This window comes from Oncorhynchus tshawytscha, linkage group LG16 (genome assembly GCF_018296145.1).
Source record: "Oncorhynchus tshawytscha isolate Ot180627B linkage group LG16, Otsh_v2.0, whole genome shotgun sequence".
NCBI lineage: Eukaryota > Metazoa > Chordata > Actinopteri > Salmoniformes > Salmonidae > Oncorhynchus > Oncorhynchus tshawytscha.
This window is the reverse complement of record NC_056444.1, coordinates 21,048,328-21,063,887: the sequence shown is the minus strand read 5'-3', so window position 1 is coordinate 21,063,887 and position 15,560 is coordinate 21,048,328. Positions and strand designations below refer to the sequence as shown.

Genomic DNA, 15,560 nt, shown 5'->3' with positions numbered 1-15,560 from the left:
GGTCAGCTTTTCCGAAATTGAGGGCGGGGGAGGGCCTTATATGCGTTGCGGAAGTTAGAATACCAATGATCCAAGGTTTTACCAGCCCTGGTTGCGCAATCGATATGCTGATACAATTTAGGGAGTCTTGTTTTCAGATTAGCCTTGTTAAAATCCCCAGCTAAATCAAATCAAATCAAATGTATTTATATAGCCTTCGTACATCAGCTGATATCTCAAAGTGCTGTACAGAAACCCAGCCTAAAACCCCAAACAGCAAGCAATGCAGGTGTAGAAGCACGTGAATGAATGCAGCCTCAGGATATGTGGATTCCAGTTTGCAAAGAGTCAAATAAAGTTTGTTCAGAGCCATCGATGTGTCTGCTTGGGGGGGAATATATACGGCTGTGATTATAATCGAAGAGAATTCCCTTGGTAGATAATGCGGTCGACATTTGATTGTGAGGAATTCTAAATCAGGTGAACAGAAGGACTTGAGTTCCTGTATGTTGTTGTAACCACACCACGTCTCATTAACCATAAAGCATATGCCCCCGCCCCTCTTCTTACCAGAAAGATGTTTGTTTCTGTCGGCGCGATGTGTGGAGAAACCAGCTGGCTGCACCGACTCCGATAGCGTCTCTCGAGTGAGCCATGTTTCCGTGAAGCAAAGAACGTTACAGTCTCTGATGTCCCTCTGGAATGCTACCCTTGCTCGGATTTCATCAACCTTGTTGTCAAGAGACTGGACATTGGTGAGAAGTATGCTAGGGAGTGGTGCGCGATGTGCCCGTCTCCGGAGTCTGACCAGAAGACCGCTTCGTTTCCCTCTTTTATGAAGTCGTTTTTTTGGGTCGCCGGCTGGGATCCATTCCGTTGTCCTGGGTGAAAGGCAGAACACAGGATCCGCTTCGCGAAAGTTATATTCTTGGTCGTACTGATGGTGAGTTGACGCTGCTCTTATATTCAGTAGTTCTTCTCGACTGTATTTAATGAAACCTAAGATGACCTGGGGTACCAATGTAAGAAATAACACGTAAAAATAAAATAAAAACTGCATCGTTTCCTAGGAATGCGAAGCGAGGCGGCCATCTCTGTCGGCGCCGGAAGTATCTCCTGGCTTCCACACAAGTCACTGATGCAGACCTTTGGAACATATACATTTTAACAAGTCTAATAAATCCATGTAATATAGTCTACACCTTCACAATAAATCCATTATTTATTTTAGACAGGTCTAAAGAAGCATGATTAGAAACTGTAGTCTATTTCAGAAGAACAGAGTAGCATACTCTGAGTGGTCCTTATCTTAGGTCCTGATCTGGCTATGCCAAATGGCTGTGGACTATACTAGTTCATTTAGCAGACAAGATTTGCTTAGAATTGTGTGTAGTTATTCCGACCCTCTCTGCCTAGTCATCGCCATTTTACCTGCTGTTGTTGTGTTAGCTGATTAGCTGTTGTTGTCTCACCTGTTGTTTTAGCTAGCTCTCCCAATCAACACCTGCGATTACTTTATGCCTCGCTGTATGTCTCTCTCAAATGTCAATATGCCTTGTATACTGTTGTTCAGGTTAGTTATCATTGTTTTAGTTTACATGTCATCTACAAAATAGCTTCCAATACTCTACTCAACAAACTGGATGCAGTTTATCACAGTGCCATCCGTTTTGTTACTAAAGCACATTATACCACCCACCACTGTGACCTGTATGCTCTAGTCGGCTGGCCCTCGCTACATATTCGTCGCCAGACCCACTGGCTCCAGGTCATCTACAAGTCCATGCTAGGTAAAGCTCCGCCTTATCTCAGTTCACTGGTCATGATGGCAACACCCACCCGTAGCACGAGCTCAAGCAGGTGTATCTCACTGATCATCCCTAAAGCCAACACCTCATTTGGCCGCCTTTCCTTCCAGTTCTCTGCTGCCTGTGACTGGAACAATTTGCAAAAATCACTGAAGTTGGAGACTTTTATCTCCCTCACCAACTTTAAACTAACTCGGTTAGCTGCTATCTGAGCAGCTAACCGATCGCTGCAGCTGTACATAGTCCATCAGTAAATAGCCCACCCAATTTACCTACCTCATCCCCATACTGTTTTTATTTATTTACTTTTCTGCTCTTTTGCACACCAGTATCTCTACCTACACATGACCATCTGATCATTTATCACTCCAGTGTTAATCGGCAAAATTGTAATTATTCGCCTACCTCCTCATGCCTTTTGCACACAATGTATATAGACTCTTTTTTTCTTTTTTTCTACTGTGTTATTGACTTGTTTATTGTTTACTCCATGTGTAACTCTGTGTTGTTGTCTGTTCACACTGCTATGCTTTATCTTGGCCAGGTCGCAGTTGTAAATGAGAACTTGTTCTCAACTAGCCTACCTGGTTAAATAAAGGTGAAATAAATAAAAAATATCCGTTCTCATAATTATAATTCTATGTCTGTCCATCTGCCTCTCTCCCTCTCCCTCTCTCACTCTCTCCAGGAGTACCAGTCGTGTAACACCCTCCCGTGTCCAGACCTGAAGAAGACCACCCCTTGGACCCCCTGGACGCCGGTCAACATCTCGGACAACGGCGGTCACTACGAGCAGCGGTTCCGGTACACCTGTAAGGCCCGCGTCCCGGACCCTGCCCTGCTAGAGGTGGGCCGACAGAGGATAGAAATGAGGTACTGCTCCAGTGATGGCTCCACTGGATGCTCTACTGACGGTGAGTGGAACACTTCATAGTCAACAGAATAAATAAATGGGGGGGGATATTCTGTCAGGTAGTGACGGAACTCCCAGCTGACACTAGTTCTTCAACTGAACCTGCACACTCTTTTACTTCTCTCTGACTACTCTCTTTACCCTCACTTCACCTCCAGTCTGTTCTCTCTCACTCACTATCTCTCCATTTATCGCCATCCCTCTTCATCCTTCTCTCTGTCCCTCTAGGCATGTTAGTCGGCTTTCACTCTCACAATCTCTCCCTCTCTCTCTCTCTCTCTCTCTCTCTCTCTCTCTCTCTCTCTCTCTCTCTCTCTCTCTGTCTCTTAGTAGTGTTATCTTAATCGGCTGAAGTGTTTTCAGTCCCGGGATGATTCCTTCAACGCTTCCAAACTTCAAACGTGTTAATGAACTTCCACAATGAAAATTCACAGAGCTACTTAACAGTTTGGGGCTGCTAATTTTAGCATCCTCGCATCAGCGCCATTATGGATCCAACTCCCCACTCTCTCCCCCTCTCACTTCTCCCTGACACAAGCACCATTGTGGCTCCAATTCCCCAGGTTCTCACTCATTCGCCTCGGCTGATACCACAGAGTCTGACTCTTCCATCTCAGATTTGAGAGTCGTAAACACCAACAGGCTGCTAATTGACATGTTGTTGATGTTGTTTAGGAGGGGTCCAACCATTAAAGGGAGAGAGGGAGGAAAAGGAGGGAGGGAGGGAAAGGGAGGGAGGGAAGGAGGGACAGCAGAGCAATATAGAGGCTTGGGTTACAGATGTACCAGTTAAAGTTTGTTTATTGAGTTGCTCGCAGCCCCATTGGGAGGAGGATCTCTTTTTAAAGCTTTAGCGCTTTGCACACACACACACTCGCACACACACTCGCACACATACCGCAAGTTCATCAATGGGTGGGCACCGGAAAGAAAGCTAAGACTTACTAACTTTAGTCTCTCTCTCTTTACTCTGATTGCCTTCTGAAGTTAATGACTGTGGAGGTTTTAATGAACTGACAGTGTTAACGTTGATTCACAGCCTCATGAGGAGCAACAGACAGACATCTAACAGGTTTTATCAACAAAGAGCCATGTGTTAATGGTCTGTCATCGTTCTAATTTAAAAGTGGAGGTGACAACATGTGATTCAGTCAAGCAGAATAGTCTTTGCTTTCTGAACGCATTCAGTGTAAATGAAGAATCCATAGAATCTAACCACTTCTGGGAAAATTGGAAAACTAAACAAACAACATCACAAAGAGTTATCTATCCAAAATGGAGATGTATGGATAAACCACTTCTCCAATCTTTTTGGCTCTATAACAAATAACAAACAGCAAAAACATTACATGATCGTATACAAATCGTAGAATCAACTATTTAACACTGGATTCCCCAATTACATTGAATGAACTACAGGACATAATACAAACCCTCCAACCCAAAAAGGCCTGTGGAATTGATGGTATCTTAAATGAAATTATAAAATATACAGACCTCAAATTCCAATTGGTTATACTTAAACATCCTCCTCAGCTCTGGCATATTTCCCAATATTTGGAAACAAGGACTGATCACCCCAATCTTCAAAAGTGGAGACAAATTTGACCCGATTAACTGCTGTGGGATATGCGTCAACAGCAACCGTGGGAATATCCTCTGCATTATCATTAACAGCAGACTTGTACATTTCCTCAGCGAAAACAATGTACTGAGCAAATGTCAAATTTGCTTTTTTCCAAATTACCGTACGTCAGACCACGTATTCACCCTGCACACCCTAATTGACAAATAAACAAACCAAAACAAAGGCAAAGTCTCCTCATGCTTTGCTTATTTCAAAAAAGCTTTTGACTCAATTTGGCATGAGGGCATGCTATACAAATTGATGGAAAGTGGTGTTGGGGGAGAAACATACACCATTATAAAATCCATTTACATAAACAACAAGTGTGGGGTTAAAATTGGCAAAAAACACACACATTTCTTTCCACAGGTCTGGGGGTTGAGACAGGAATGCAGCTTAATCCTCAACCTCTTCAACATATATTGGCGAGGGCACTAGAACAGTCTGCAGCAGCCGGCCTCACCCAACTAGAATCTGAAGTCAAATGTCTACTGTTTGCTGATGATCTGGTGCTTCTGTCCCCAACCAAGGAGTGCCTACAGCAGCACCTAGATCTTCTGCACGGATTCTGTCAGACTTGGGCCCTGACAGTAAATCTCAGTAAGACAAAAATAATGGTGTTCCAAAAAAGGTCCAGTTGCCAGGACCACAAATACGAATTCCATCTGGACACCGTTCCCCTAGAGCACACAAAAAACTATACATACCTCGACCTAAACATCAGCGCCACAGGTAACTTCCACAAAGCTGTGAACGATCTGAGAGACAAGGCAAGAAGGGCCTTGTATATCATCAAACAGGACATATTATTTGACATACCAATTAGGATCTGGATAAAAATGCTTGAATCAGTTATAGAACCCATTGCCCTTTATGGTTGTGAGGTCAGGGGTCCGGTCACCAACCAAAAATTCACAAAATGGGACAAATACCGAATTGAGACTCTGCATTCTGCAAAAATATCCTCTGTGTACAATGTAAACACCAAATAATGCATGCAGAGCAGAATTAGGCCGATACTCTCTAATTTTCCAAATCTAGAAAAGCGCTGTTAAATTCTACAACCACCTAAAAGGAAACAATTCCCAAACCTTCCATAACAAGGCCATCACCTACAGAGAAATGAACCTGGAGAAGAGCCCCGAAGCAAGCTGGCTCTGGGGCTGGGCTGTTCACAATTAGTCCCAACCAAATCATGAGAAAACAAGAAGATAATTACTTGACACATTGGAAAGAATTTACAAAAAAACAGAGTGCGCAGTGGCAGAATACCTGACCCAAATATAAGGAAATATTTGACTATGTACAGACTCAGTGAGCATGGCCTTGCTATTGAGAAAGGCTGCCGAAGCCTGTCTTCTCTTGAGAGCCAGGTCTGACTATGTGCACACTGCCCACAAAATGAGGTGGTAACTGAGCTGCATTTCCTAACCATTTCCTAAGAGACACAGAGAGAGAGACACAGAGAGAGAGACACAGAGAGAGAGAGAGAGAGAGAGAGAGAGAGAGAGAGAGAGAGAGACAGAGAGAGAGACACAGAGAGAGAGACACAAAGAGAGAGACACAAAGAGAGAAACACAAAGAGAGAGACAGAGAGAGAGAGAGAGACATAGACAGAGAGAGAGAGACAGACAGAGAGAGAGAGTTACAAAAGGAGGGTGAGAGACAGACAGAAAGAGAGACAGAGAGAGATACAGAGAGACAGAGAGAGAGAGAGACGCTGAGAGAGAGAGAGAGACGCTGAGAGAGAGATGCTGAGAGAGAGACGCTGAGAGAGAGACACTGAGAGACATAGACAGAGTGAGAGAGAGAGAGACAGACAGAGAGAGAGAGACAAAAGGAGGGTGAGAGACAGAGAGAGAGACAGAGAAACAGAGAGAGAGAGAGAGAGAGAGAGAGAGAGAGTTACAAAAGGAGGGTGCGAGAGAGAGAGAGTTACAAAATGAGGGTGAGAGAGACAAAAGGAGGGCGAGAAAGAGAGACAAAAGGAGGGTGAGAGAGAGAGACAAAAGGAGGGCGAGAGCAAGAGACAAAAGGAGGGCTAGAGAGAGACAAAGGGAGGGCGAGAGAGAGACAAAAGGAGGGTGACAGATTCAGTGCTTTGGCAGTGAGGAGGATGGATTCAATGACCCACTTCCTCATTATCACACTCCACATCCATCCATCCAAAGAGTGCACAGTGTGTGTGACAGATAGTGTGTGTGTGCATGTGATCATCCATACGTAGCCCGATCATCCCAATGACATATTCCTTTTGACCCAGGGTCAGTAGTTATCATACAAGGAGCCCGTCCTGAAGTAATCACCTCCATACTGAAGCTGTGTATTGATGTCTGCCACGGTGTGTGTGTGATGAAGCCACAAAGCCAAAGATCCCTCAGTCCCCCTCTATCCTCCAGAGATGATGAGAGCCCAGTGGGAATGGACCGTACTGTCACCCAATGAAGATTTACAGTTAGCAGCGGGCTATTCGCTATCGATTTGAGTCCACACGCACACACAAACACATCCTAGCCGGTTATAAGAGGACGGTGATAAAGCAGGCTGATAAAGTGTGTGTGTGTGTGTGTGTGTGCCTACATTTGTGCATTTACTGTGTGTGTGTGTGTGTTTTATGAAATACAGAAGCATCTAGACATGATCACAGTAGATAGTAAACCTCAGAGACAGATAGCGTGTCGCCATACGTAGCCAGACACTGAGACTGTGATTTATATTCCAATGAAACACATGGCACGTTATCATACACATAAAACGAGTGGTTGGAAAGAAGAAACTCCAGTCGTCAACAGTGAATAAAGACTGCTACACACACACTACCTACATGTATAACTACATCATTATAGGACCAGGAGGTTTACCTGTGACAAGTCCAGGAAAAACTCTGGCCTCTATCTATACATTATACTGTACTAACAGGCCTAGAGGGACAGAGATAAGGATTGAGAGGGAGGGAGAGGGAGGGAGGGTGAACAGGAGAGAATTAACTGGAGGTGAGGAGAGTAGAGGGATCAAGCTACTACAGAAACAGGAGCTTGTTCGGATAAGGCTTACTGGCTTCTGCCATATGGGCCGTTGTGGCTCGGACAAGGCTTACTGGCTTCTGCCCTATGGGCCGTTGTGGCTCGGACAAGGCTTACTGGCTTCTGCCCTATGGGCCGTTGTGGCTCGGACAAGGCTTACTGGCTTCTGCCCTATGGGTCTTTCTTGCTCAGACAAGGCTCACTGGCTCTTACCCTATGGGCCGTCGGACAAGGCTACGGACAAGGCTTACTGGCTTCTGCCCTATGGGCCGTTGTGGCTCGGACAAGGCTTACTGGCTTCTGCCCTATGGGCCGTTGTGGCTCGGACAAGGCTTACTGGCTTCTGCCCTATGGGTCTTTCTTGCTCAGACAAGGCTCACTGGCTCTTACCCTATGGGCCGTTTTGGCTCCGGCAAGGCTTACTTACTGTACACAGGGTTGGGGAGTAACAAATTACATAACTTACTGTTTATTATCTATACATAGTCACTTTACCCCTACCTACATGTACAAATTACCTCGACCTCCCGGTCGCGGCCAGCTGCGACAGAGCCTGAGCTCGAACCCAGAGTCTCTGGTGGAACAACTAGCGCTGCGATGCAGTGCCCTAGACCACTGCGCCACCCGGGAGGCCCGCATAGTTGTATTTAAACCCAATAATTGTTCAATTGAATAAGTGTAGGCTAAGCTGCCGATCAATCATTGTTTATGCGATCCGTGGACAGCAGTTGAAAAATGTGCTCTTGCAACAGATAAACGTTTGAGGGAGTTGCTCCCTTGTAAATTCTTCTGTGGTATTGTGCTCCACACATACTGTCAAAAAACGAGTTTCATTTAAGAAGACCCCAAGTAGGAATTTTATTTCTTAATCTAATTCATGCCAATTCTTTTTAAGTCTGAAGGCCATGATACATGCCTGATAATAGATAGACTTCCTTTGATAGACTTCAACAGCTGCAAATGATCGAGATATCAAAGTGTCACCAATAGAGATCCTATTAAATTAACAAAGTATTCTAATTCCTAATTCTATAGTGTCACCAACAAAGACGCAAACAATAGGTTTTTAGCAAATTCCATTTTTTTTTACAAATTATTAAAAAATGAACATTTGAAATGTCTTAAGTATAAGTCAATAACTATTCAACCCCTTTGTTATGACAAGCCTAAATAAATTAATAATTTGCTTAACAAGTCACATAATAAGTTGCATGGACTCACTCTGTGTGCAATAATAGTGTTTAACATGATTTTGAAATGACTACCTCATCTCTGTACCCTACACATACAATTATCTGTAAAGTCCCTCAGTCAAGCAGTGGATTGCTAACACAGATTCAACCACAAAGACCATGGAGGTTTTCTAATGCCTCGCTACTATTGGTAGATGGGTAAAAAATAAAAAATAAAGCAGACATTGAATATCCCTTTGAGCATGGTGAAGTTATTAATTACATTTTGGATGGTGTATCAACACACCCAGTCACTACAAAGATACAGGCGTCCTTCCTAACTCAGTTGCCAGAGAGGAAGGAAACCGCTCAGGAATTTCACCATGAGGCCAATGGTGACTTTAAAACAGTTACAGGGTTTAAATTGTCTGTAATGGGAGAAACTGAGGATGGATCAACAACATTGGGACACTGGGAGATTAATTCACCTTTCAGCAGGACAATAATCTAAAACACTTGGCCAAATCTAAACTGGAGTTGCTTACCAAGAAGACAGTGAATGTTCCTGAGTGGCCGAGTTACAGTTTTGACTTAAATCTACTTGAAAATCTATGGTAAGACCATAGCAATGATCAACAACCAATAGACAGAGCTTGAAGAATGTTGAAAAGAATAATGGATAAATGTAGCACAATCCAGGGGTTGAAAGCTCTTAGAGACTTAACCAGAAAGACTCACAGCTGTAATCGCTGCCAAATGTGATTCTAACATGTATTGACTCAGGAGGTTGAATACTTTTCTAATCAAGATATATTATTGTTTTTAAAATTTTGTTTATTCTCCAAATATTCAAATTTCTCTTCCACTTTGACATTACAGAGTATTTTGTGTAGATCGTTGACAAAAAAAGACAATTACAAACATTTTAATTTCACTTTGTAACACAACAAAATGTGGAAAAACTCAAGAGGCGTGAATACTTTCTAAAGGGACTGTAATTAATTGTAAGGCCTGGAAATCTGATTTTTAATGTAAAACTACAGCCTAATCATTGTATTCTCTGTATTGAAGTAGAAAGCAATGGGTCAGAAGCCTACATAACCCATAAAGTAAAATGCAGCATCCGTTTATGGCCAGCTATGTAAACTCTAACATTTATGTTGCAATAATGTCACTTCATTTGTTAATATACATTTTTGTTTTCTTCAAATGCCCCTTAAAGGGAAATTATCTGAAAGTAACTGAAAGTAATGAGATTACATCACTGAATTTGGGTAAACCAAATGTTACGTGACTGAAAAAGAATGTGGGCAGGTAACTAGTAACTGTAACTGATTACATTAAGAAAGTAACCGACTCCTCTTTTGGAGATGAGCCGCCCTTTAATATGCAGGGGACTCCCTGGCAGTCACCAATATGACATCTGTTTTATCAGGCCTTTTGAGGTGTGGGCCTCCCTCCCTTTTTTTTGAATGTCATCATGTTTGTCATGGAAGGATCAGAGGAATAAGGGCTATCAGAAATGACAGACATTTGTCGATTTCAGCTCCATTTGAAGAAACATATTTTAAACCAGACACAAGTTCCAACTACAATATGGCGCTACGAAAGGCTAGATCAGTTTTCTCTGGAAATAATTGAAAATATTACATATTATGAGGTTTCATCTCTTGTTTCTATCTATCTAAATTAGATGGAATAGATAAAGCGTGTAAGATTAAGCCAAGCAATCCGTATGTGTTTTCTTAGGCATACTGAGGCATACTGTGTTTTCTTAGGCATACTTGTACCCGCGATCAAGACTTACTGGTTATCAGTTACTAACTTAAGATATGAATTGATTACTAGATATTTCTCATTGCATCTACTCTGTGATTTTTAATGTAATGTGTTAGCCTTTCTTGTCGCTCTGTAATGATATTCATTATATGAATCGTATACTATATATCATATTTCAGTTGCTGTATTCAACACAATCGACACAAAGTTCCATGTAATCCATCACACATTTTTGATAGAACGGTTTTATTCTGTGCTTATATACAGTACATCGGGACACCTGCTTGTCAAATATCTTATTACAAAATCATCTGCATTAATATGGAGTTGGTCCCCCCCTGTGCTGCTATAACAGCCTCCACTCTTCTGTAAAGGCTTTCCACTAGATGTTGGAACATTACTGCGTGGACTTGCTTCCAGTCAGCCACAGGGGCATTGTTGAGGTCGGGCACTGATGTTGGTAGATTAGGACTGGCTCGCAGTTGGTGTTCCAATTCAAATCAAATCAAATTGTATTTGTCACATGCGCCGAATACAGCAGGTGTAGACCTTACAGTAAAATGATTACTTACAAACCCTTAACCAACAATGCAGTTTTAAGAAGAAAAAAATGAAAAAAATAAAAAAATTAAAGTAACAAATAATTAAAGAGCAGCAGTAAAATAACAATAGTGAGGCTCTTTACCGTCCTTTGGATGGGATGTTAAACAGATGTCCTGACTCTCTGTGGTCACTAAAGATCCCGGTGTCGTGGCTAAATTCCCAATCTTGTCTTCATACCATCATGCCCACCTACTCATCTCCAGTTTACAATTGGCTCTTTTATCCCCCCTCCTCTCCCATGTAACTATTCCCCAGGTCGTTACTGTAAATGAGAATGTGTTCTAAGTCAACTTACCTGGTAAAATAAGGGTAAAATATTTATTTTTTTATAAAATAAATACAGGCGGTACCGGTACAAAGTCAATGTACGGGGGCACCTGTTAGTATGTACATGTAGGTGGAGTTATTGAAGGGACTATGCATAGATAATAACAGAGAGTAGCAGTGGTGTAAAAAGGGGGAGAGGGGCAATGCAAATAGTCTGGGTAGCCATTTAATTAGATGTTCAGGAGTCTTATGGCTTGGGGGTAGAAGCTGTTTAGAAGCCTCTCGGACCTAGACTTGGCACTCCGGTACCGCTTACCTTGGCATTGCCAAGGTAACAGTCTATGACTAGGGTGGCTGGAGTCTTTGACAATTTTTAGGGCCTTCCTCTGACACCGCCTGGTATAGAGGTCCCGGATGGCAGGAAGCTTGGCCACAGTGATGTACTGGGCCGCACGCAATACCCTCTGTAGTGCCTTGCGGTCGGAGGCTGAGCAGTTGCCATACCAGGCAATTATGCAACCAGTCAAGATGCTCTCAGTGGTGCAGCTGTAGAAACTTTTGAGGATATTTTTATTTTTATCACGTTTCAGGTAAGACCCAAATGCAGACTGTGTCGAAGAAACAATGTTTATCACAGAAACAGATGGCAGGCAAACAACAGGTCAAGGAAGGCAGGGGCTGATGATCCAGGGTAGTGGGGCAAAGGTACAGGATGGCAGGCAGGCTCAGGGTCAGGGCGGGCAGAAAAGGTCAAACCTGTGAAAAATAATAAAGAGACAGGAACAGAGGGGAAAACGCTGGTAGGCTTGATGAAACAAAACAAACTGGCAACAGACAAACAGAGAACACAGGTATAAATACACAGGGGATAGTGGGGAAGATGGGTGACACATGGAGGGGGGTGGAGACAAGCACAAAGACAGGTGAAACAGATCAGGGCGTGACAACTGTATTTATTTAACTAGGCAAGTCGGTAAAGAACAAATTCTTATTTACAATGACGGCCTACTCTGGCCAAACCCTGACGATGTTGGGCCAATTGTGATCTGCCCTATGGGACTCCCAATCCCCGCCGGATGTGATTCAGCCTGGATTCGAACTAGATGCAGTGCCTTAGCTAAGCTGTAGTCAATGAATAGCATTCTCACATAGGTGTTCCTTTTGTCCAGATGTGAAAGGGCAGAGTGGAGTTCAATTGAGATTGCATCATTTGTGGATCTGTGGGGGTGGTATGCAAATTGGAGTGGGTCTAGGATTTCTGGGATAATGGTTTTGATGTGAGCCATGACCAACATTTCAAAGCATTTCATGGCTTCAGACATGAGTACTACGGGTCCGTAGTCATTTAGGCAGGTTAGCTTAGTGTTCTTGGGTACAGGGACTATGGTGGTCTGCTTGAAACATGTTGGCATTACAGACTCAGACAGGGAGAGGTTGAAAATGTCAGTGAAGACAATTGCCAGTTGGTCAGCGCATGCTCAGAGTACATGTTCTGGTAATCCACCTGGCCCTGTGGCCTTGTGAATGTTGACCTGTTTCAAGGTCTTACTGACATCGGCTGCAGAGAGAGTGATCACACAGTCTTCCGGAACAGCTGATACTGTCATGCATGTTTAGTTTTACTTGCCTCGAAGCAAGCATGGAAGTCATTTAGCTCGTCCGGTAGGCTTGTGTCACTGGGCAACTCTCGGCAGTGCTTCCCTTTGTAGTCTGTAATAGTTTGCAAGCCCTGCCACATCCGACGAGAGTCGGAGCCGGTGTAGTACAATTCGATCTTAGTCCTGTATTGATGCTTTGCCTGTTTGATGGTTTGTCGGAGGAAATAGGAGGTATTTCTTATAAGCTTCTGGGTTAGAGTCCCGCTCCTTGAAAGTGGCAGCTCTACCTTATAGCTCAGTGCGGATGTTACCTGTAATACATGGCTTCTGGTTCACCCCAAAGGTGATTCATCACTTCAGAGAACGCGTTTCCAGAGTCCAATGGTGGCGAGCTTTACACCACTCCAGCCAACGCTTGGCATATCTTCCTCACTAGCTTGAAGCACCGACTGTCAGAGCAGCTCACAGATCACTGCATCTGTACATAGCCCATCTGTAAAAAGCCCATCCAACTACCTCACCCCCATACTGTATTTATTTATGTATCTTGCTCCTTTGCACCCCAGTATCTCTACTTGCACATTCATCTTCTGCACATCTACCATTCCAGTGTTTAATTGCTATATTGTAATTACTTCGCCACCATGGCCTATTTATTGCCTTACCTCCCTTATCCTACCTCATTTGCACACACTGTATATAGACATTTCCTACTGTATTATTGACGGTATGTTTATTTATTCCATGTGTAACTCTGTTGTTGTATGTGTCGAACTGCTTTGCTTTATCTTGTCCAGGTCGCAGTTGTAAATGAGAACTTGTTCTCAACTAGCTTACCTGGTTAAATAAAGCTGAAATAAAAAAATAAAAATTTAAATGAGCATTGTGATCTTAAGCTTGTGTGGGGCTGCTCAGCCATGGAAAACCATTTCATGAAGCTCCAGATTAACAGTTCTTGTGCTGGCGTTGCTTCCAGAAGCAGTTTGGACAGTCCCGTTCTGTGAGCTTGTGTGGCCTGCCACTTCGCAGCTGAGCCGTTGTTTCTCCTCAACGTTTCCACTTCACAATAACAGCACTTACAGTTGCTCGGGGCAGCTCTAGCAGGGCAGAAATTTGACAAACTCACTTGTTGGAAAGGTGGCATCCTATGACAGTGCCGCATTGAAAGTCCCTGAGCTCTTCAGTATGGACCATTCTACTGCTAATGTTTGTTTTTGGAGATTGCATGGATGTGTGTTCAGTTTTATACACCTGTCAGCAATGGGTGTGGCTGGAATAGCCGAATCCACAAAATTACACAGAGAGACATACTGGACAGAACACACATAAGAAAGATTTTTCTTTGAAAGGTTGCTGGTTAGAGTCCCTGAGCCGACTAGGTGAAAAACCTGTCAATGTGACCCTAAGCAAAGCGCTTAACCCTAATTGCTCCTGTAAGTCGCTCTGGATATTACTAAAATGGAAATGTGTGTGATGTTTTTCAGTTCAGATGCTCTAAGGCCAGTTCCTTTCTGAGACAATAGATTAGTCTCATCTGCCCACAGACATCACTAGCCGACAAGGAGACCATAGAAAGATTAATTCTCCCTGTGCTCAGACAATAGGACACTGACCAGTGGGATTTTTTATTATTTTTAAAGCACCTCTCTTTTTCTCTTTCTCTCTCTCTCTTTGTCTACTGTGCTACCCCTCTCACCCTCTCTCTCTTTATTTTTTCTACTGTGCTACCCCTCTCTCTCTCTCTTTCTACGGTGCTATCCCTCTCACCCTCTTTCTCTCTCTCTTTTTCTACTGTGCTACCCCGCTCACCCTCTCTCTCTCTCTCTCTGTCTACCGTGCTAACCCTCTTACCCTCTTTCTCTCTCTCTCTCTCTGTCTACCGTGCTAACCCTCTCACCCACTTTCGCTCTCTCTCTCATCCTACCGTGCTAACCCTTTCAAACTGCTCTCTCTCTCTTTCTACTGTGCTACCCCTCTCACCCTTTCTCTCTCTCTCTTTCTACCACGCCAGCTCTTTCACCCCCTCTGTTTCTCTCCGGCTACACTTGACTATTGGGACTTCAATCCCTTAATCGTATGTACACTAAACCAGGATTACATGTTAAATAACTCACACATCTACAATTGATCTGAGATAAAGCAGAAGTCTTTCATTAGCACACTCCATCTCAGCAGATGGATAATAGATCTGTTAACCTCTTTACAAAAAACTCTTTACAAAGTCACGTCCTTGTATCTGTCGTACCTCTGTCGACCTCAGACAAAAGTAAATACAAAGTCCCCTGGTAATTAGCCCTCATCACAGGGTGTTAGTTATAGTTGTGTGTGTGTGTGTGTGTGTGTGTGTGTGTGTGTGTGTGTGTGTGTGTGTGTGTGTGTGTGTGTGTGTGTGTGTGTGTGTGTGTGTGTGTGTGTGTGTGTGTGTGTGTGTGTGTGTGTGTGTGTGTGTGTGTGTTTGTGTGTGTGTGCATACGTATGTGTCTCTTCTCTCTGATCCCCTTTCCCTTCAGGGTGGGAGTTTTAATTGCCCTCTCACTAACTTTTAATAAGCGATGTAAGAACACACACACACACACACACACTAAGCAGCTCTCGAATCTCTCCCTAAGGCGAGTATTTGACAAACCAGATGACAGCTCTGGGAAAACTGTAACAGCGCTGTGGCGTAACTCTGTAATCCACCAGAGCTGCTCATTTTCTGATTTACACACTCACACACCCAGATGCATACACACACACACACACACACACACACACACACACAGACACACACACAGATGCATCCACACAC

The 15,560-nt window shown here is 43.5% G+C and overlaps 1 protein-coding gene across 3 annotated transcripts in view; it reads left to right on the top strand.

Annotated features, from left to right (window-relative positions):
* Nucleotides 1-15,560, top strand: part of sema5a (sema domain, seven thrombospondin repeats (type 1 and type 1-like), transmembrane domain (TM) and short cytoplasmic domain, (semaphorin) 5A) — a 202,208-nt gene that overhangs the window by 166,877 nt on the left and 19,771 nt on the right. For all 3 annotated transcript variants that reach the window (XM_042298964.1, XM_042298963.1, XM_042298965.1), the window contains one exon: nucleotides 2,476-2,701. In XM_042298964.1, coding sequence (XP_042154898.1) covers nucleotides 2,476-2,701 — 226 coding nt within the window. The remainder of the gene's footprint in view (nucleotides 1-2,475; nucleotides 2,702-15,560) is intronic.